This window comes from Leptosomus discolor, chromosome 10 (genome assembly GCF_034619465.1).
Source record: "Leptosomus discolor isolate bLepDis1 chromosome 10, bLepDis1.hap2, whole genome shotgun sequence".
Lineage (NCBI taxonomy): Eukaryota > Metazoa > Chordata > Aves > Leptosomiformes > Leptosomidae > Leptosomus > Leptosomus discolor.
The window spans coordinates 19,271,851-19,277,850 of NC_141400.1; the positions used below are offsets into that span (position 1 = coordinate 19,271,851).

The 6,000-nt window shown below is 41.9% G+C and overlaps 1 protein-coding gene across 4 annotated transcripts in view; it reads left to right on the top strand.

Annotated features, from left to right (window-relative positions):
- Positions 1-5,579, top strand: part of FSTL4 (follistatin like 4) — a 227,406-nt gene extending 221,827 nt beyond the window's left edge. For all 4 annotated transcript variants that reach the window (XM_086470996.1, XM_086470993.1, XM_086470995.1 and 1 more), the window contains 2 exons: positions 1,660-1,769; positions 4,877-5,579. In XM_086470996.1, coding sequence (XP_086327122.1) covers positions 1,660-1,769; positions 4,877-5,579 — 813 coding nt within the window. The remainder of the gene's footprint in view (positions 1-1,659; positions 1,770-4,876) is intronic.
- Positions 5,580-6,000: the final 421 nt, after the last annotated feature.

A 6,000-nucleotide genomic window follows, 5' to 3' on the forward strand; every position in this document is an offset into this window, starting at 1 on the left:
ATTAAAGCATTCCCCAGCAGGCAGAGGAGAAGGGTGGATGTGTGTTCTGGCCTAAAACCCCACAAATCTGGAGTCTACTTTAGTCATGGGATTGCCCAAGGCTTTGCTGGAGATGCTTCCCCATGAAGGTGGGACAAGCCATCCCCACCAGCCACATGCTCATCCAAGACAATGGCTGCAGCCTGCGGGTTTTCAATAACGAAGAGTGGACCAGCAACTCAGCATGGGCGTTTTCAGGAAAAGATGCCAGAAACAGAGCCCAAGGCAAATAAACAAAGGTTTCTGAGGCAATGCCACCAGCTTGTCTCACCTGGGGATGAGCAGTTTCCTGTACAGGCTTTAAGGAGACAAAATGGGCTCTCTTTACCCTTTCTGACTTAATTTCTTCCATCCAGCTGTGAGAGATTTCTGTAATTAAAGGAGAGATGGCACAAGCATGTGATTATTAAGAAGAACACACCATCTGCACAGTTGGAAACTTGTTATAAGGCTCCAAGTCTCAGATAGTCCTCTCTGTTATCTTTATGAAGCACAGTTTCACATGTAGAAAACGAGATTAGCATTGGCATCAGCAGATCTTTTCATTTTTCCAACTGTCTCTCCCAAAAGGTGGGCAGTGACTAATTTGGCAAAGTTCATTCCTAAAACCTGCAGTTGTTAGTTACAGACATGCAATAAAATATCTCTTTTTAACAGGATGCTACTGCAGAGGTTGAGCTGAATTTCCACTTGTTCTTTGGAAGTCAGGATTTATCAAACAGCCCGTGCAGCCGACTAATGGGGTGCTGTTGTTTAGCCAGTACTGCCTTGTGAGAAGCGAATGTCTGGCCTTCTGAAAGCACTGTGCAAGAGCGGGCGTCTTTCTTGAGCATTCTAATTGGAAGAAATCTAAATAGCACGACCAGAACAGCTGTCTGAACTAAACCTTGTAGGGTTTTAGCATTTCCTTAATGAATTACGTAGCTATAAATTCAAAGCAACTACTGTTGCACATCAGAGCAGCAAGTTCCTAATGAATGGACTAAAGTCATCTTGAACCGAGCAAACAATTTGAGTATTTAACATTTTAACTACTGAAAACTTCTCCTTTTCCGGCGCAGTGGAGGAGCTGATTTCCCACGGCCGTGGAGGTGTGCGCTGTGCGGGAGGACAGCACAGGGGGAACAGCCAAAGGGCCTTTCTCTGCTTCTCCCTGAATTTGACATGGTAGATGGATGAACAGTTCTTCTCCTTCAAAGTGATAATTAACTGCTGTGAGCTAGTGTTTGATCCTTCAAGCTGGTAAATTATTGCTGTGCATTTAAGTGAGGTTAATAAATATGACCATGAAATAAACGTTTATTTTAGACAGTGAGGAATAAATGATTATGGTCTTAGTGTTGTCACACTGCTTCAGCTCCTGCATGACTGCTCTTTCTCGAGATATAAGCATCTTATGAAAGTCAAGTTGGGTACTTACCTTACAAATGTCAAGCCTCAAATCCTATTTATTAGCGCACCTTTTTCAAGGCAGCTACACCACACAATATTTTGAAGTCATTAATCAATTCGAGTCTGCTACATCCCTGGGAAGAGCCATTCGGAACCATGTATGACTGTGTAATCTGTATTTACCTTTCTGCCTTACTTGCTGCTTTTCCTTGTGTGTGTTTATTGTAGGTAATACCAGAGGCAAGCGCAGGGGAGGATCAGCATGTTATCCGCGCACCATTTGAAGGAGTGGATGACTTTTTTATACCACCTACAAATCTTATTATTAATCACGTTAGGTAAGAAATTATCTTAAATGAATAGCAACAGTGACCATGCTGCTCTCTTCTAGCAGGCACCTTCGAATAATCTCACAGCACTTTACAAATGTGAATGAATGAATTTATGATCAAGCTCTTATCCCCGTTTTCACATGTAAAATGGAGAAATGGTCGAGCAAATTACCAGTAGATACTCAGTGAATCAATGAAGCAGCAGCCAGAAACAAACCTGGACTTCCCTTAGACCATGCACAGGCATTCAGCCCTCAGCTTGACAGCCGTGCCTCCTTGCAGCAGTGTGACACGCTGCCCTGGCTTGCTTGTGCTGGGAATTTGATGGCCAGAAAGTTGCCTTCCCTGCCTCAAAATGCTTTGTGGATCTGGGCAGAAACCTGTGTCAAAGATTTATTGCCTGCAGTGGTAGAAGTTTATTCTGCCTGAAGCGTAAAGCACGGTTCTTCCACGTGTTTCCAACTTGTTCAAATATTGGATCTCTGTGTGAGGTGTACGGTTTGAGCAGAAAAATGGTATGCACTGCATATTAAAAAACCCACCTCTATGAACCATCAGTTTTGAATGTTAATGTGATGTAGTGGTTAATGAGATTTATAACTAACATACTAATAACTTGGAGTAATACTGGCTGCTTCTCAGCAGGCACAGGAAGCATCCCATTAACATTATCAAAATTGATGATCACTGCACAGCTATTCTTTATTTATACTATTCTTACCATGTTATAACAACTGTTTAACCATCTTCTGTCCCCAATATAGTTAACTAAGATAAACACTCGAAAAATCATCATGTAACCCCTTACTTAATCTTAGGTTCCTTGCAGTGTACGGCAAGGACAGGGTGGTCACACTGAAATGATTATGTGTTGAATCTGATCCAAAATAAATAACTTTGCTTCCTAAAATATGAAATAATGAGACATACTTCATGGCTGTCGTTCTTAATTTTTCCCTACCTCACTTTTCCAGTTTGCTTTCAAAGTATCACTAATATACCACTAAGTACCACTAATAGTATTGCCAGGAGGTAAATGACTCTGCTGACTGTTAAAGCCTGGGATGAGAGGGTATGGTCTGGGTTCAAAGGCGGGAAGGTGGAACAGTGACACTTCTTTTTGTTGTTTTATTGTCTTCTTGCTTCAGTGTGATTGATCAACTGTATACAGATGATTTTCTGTCAGAAATATTAAATGTAGGTAATTGTCTATAGTTTTCCATGTGCAAAGCAGACAATGCCCTGCCTAATTTCCTAATTTGTTTGTTCAGGGCCAGATCTTTATCCATTCTCTCTCGCCCTCAGCGCAGAAAAATAATTGCTCACAGTCTAATGAGACTTACTGAGATCATGTTCTAAATTCTCCATTCAGAAATGATAAATGGCAAGACCACCATTTCCCAGGAAGGTGAATATATAAGCAATCTCTTCTGCAAGCCAAAAAAATATTTGTATGCAAATATTCCTGCATATGTATTTCAGCTGCATGTTATTTCAGATGGATATCTAGAAATGTATCCATTTTTATTAGTTCCCAGGGTAGACTGTTGTCTATTAAAAACTCTCTAAGTGCAAGGTTTTCTTTGAGATTTCCTATCACAGATTTCATGCAAGCGCTGCTCCTCTTCTGCAGCTGTGTGCACATAAAACACATTCTGACCCACTTTTTTAAATTAAAGTTTATGATAAGAACCATTTTTTAACTTCTTCGGGCATTTGGCCAAGTATTAAGGAAGTCTTGGAAAAAAAATCCTGTAAGGGAAAGCATTTTTTAAAGTGTACTTAAAATGCATTCAGCCAGGAGAAATACAAGTGTCATATCCAATTTCCCCACACACAATGCACTACGAATCTCCACTGCAGATATTTTCTGAAGTCTCTAATGGATGCGAGTATAATGGGAAAATGAAAGGCTTGGCCCAGTGATTTTCATGGGATCATACACTACATTGACTCATTCTTTAGAAGGGAAATCATTGCTGGACGTCTCATTGACGGATGGGTTAAGAATAAAGAAATAAACCCAGTGTTTTAAGCAAAATATACATTATCTGCACGCAAACACGTTGTCCTCCAGGTTTCACAAAGCAATTTTACATCTTTTGGGGAAGAGATATAAAACTAAGCGCTCACTTCATTTCCTTCTGTCTGCATTGAATGGATGAAAAGGTACTCGATGTAAAATTAGTTTTCGTCAGTCAGTATCAGTGACCTGTGAATCCAGGGGAACACAAACAGGCTGTTTCTATGGGCTCCTTCTCAAATTAAGCAGAAACCTTTCTTGGCTGTTCTTGACCTTTTCTTGTCTTCAGCAAAGGTCAGATGTGCTGCAGCAGACATCTTTTACAGAACATTTATTCTCTGCTCACTGTTGTCTGCCCTCTCTTGAGACAGAAAACAAAGACCCCTTTCCTTCAGTGCGCCCTGGCTGGTTATGTTCCTCGAGAAATGTTTTACACCTTCCCTGGGCTGGCAGGATGGTGCTTGACAAAGTCTGCTCTACACCTCAGCCTTGCCAGCCCCCGCAGTGGTCCCCAGGCACCACGGGTAGCCAACACACATCGCAGCTACCCCCTGGTGCTCTAATTGAAGAGATGAGGTTGGACATGGTCTTCGCTCCGTGGTTGTACATATTGCTTGAAGTTGCTCCCTGGCCCCAGCCTGGGAGCAATACGCTTGATTTTGAACGGTTTTCTATTTTGGGATTGGAAAAGTCTTGAGTATATATTGAATGACATCTCTCTAGACCTGAAACAGATTAAATACACAACTGGTCAACACAACAGAACACCCAAGCCTTGATATCATTCCGATTGTAAATTGGTCTTCCCGATAAAAGGCTTCAGCTCATGAAGATGTTATTCAAATACCCAAGCACATATTCAAGCTTCCAGGATCAGGTTGCTAATTATAACTGAAAGATATCCCTCCTTTTAGCACAGTTTAGAAGCACTAAAATGAGAGAGAGATTTCTTACAGAAAAGAGACCGCATTATTGCACACGCTTCCAAAACCAACAGCGTAGAGTTTCCCGGTTCTGCTGACTTTCATCTCTTCTCAAGCATATCACCATGTCTCCAGAGATGACTTCAGTGTCGTGTTTTCTGTTTCAGGTTTGGCTTCATCTTCAACCAATCGAAATCCGCAGTTCACAAAATTGACCTGGAAACGGTGACCCACATCAAGACTATCAGCTTCAAAAACTACAGCTGCGTACCGCAGACCATGGCTTATACCCACCTGGGCGGTTACTTCTTTGTCCAGTGTAGGAGGAATAGGTCGGTGGCTGCATCGCTGCAGCTCATTATTGACAGTGTTACCGATGCTGTCATCGGCCCCAACGGCGACGTCTCGGGCACCCCTTATATCTCACCGGATGGACGCTACTTGGTCAGTGCGGATGAAGACAGTGGCAGGATCCAAGTCCAGGCTGTAACCGTCCAAGGGGAAATCAAGTTGATTTATGACTTACAAACAGACATACACGTATCTGATCTGACATTTCAACCCTCTTTCACTGAAGGCAATCAGTACTATATATATGCTACTTCACATTTGCACACAGATGTGCTTTTTGTAGAGCTGTCAACGGGGAAAATGAATGTACTGAAGAATTTAAAGGACCCTATCACATCCAAAGACTGGCCCTGGAGCAACTACAACAGAATTATGAAAGACAGTGGATTATTTGGACAGTATCTCATTACACCAGCTAAAGATTCATTGTTTGTTATAAATGGGAGGCAAAATACGTTACGCTGTGAGGTTTCAGGTATAAGGAGGGGTAACACAGTGGTCTGGGTTGGAGAGGTATGAAGGGGCAGTGGCAGTAGAGCCTTCAGCAGGCAAGTACCAGTTGGACCTTTACACTGCAACAAGTGAGCAGTAGCATTGTATATTTTTACACTGGGATAAAAAAAGCAAAAACAAAAAAAACCTGTATAGGCTTCATGGTACAACACTGGTCTACTTGCGAGTTTTATAATATAAGGTATGCTCTGCTAATAGGAAGTGGTTTTGAAGGGATATTTTTTATTTGGGGGTATGATTTGTGGTTATGAGAAAAATGCTGGGAAGCGAATAATATCTCCACTGAGATACCGTATAAGCCACGAAACCTAGAGATTCTGTAGAACAAAACCAATTTTGAGTTTCCATACTGAGGGGCTTTTATGTTCCGTTCAAGCCATCAGTTTGCTTTCCTGCATACCTTGCCCGTTAGCTGTGCTGACTACCC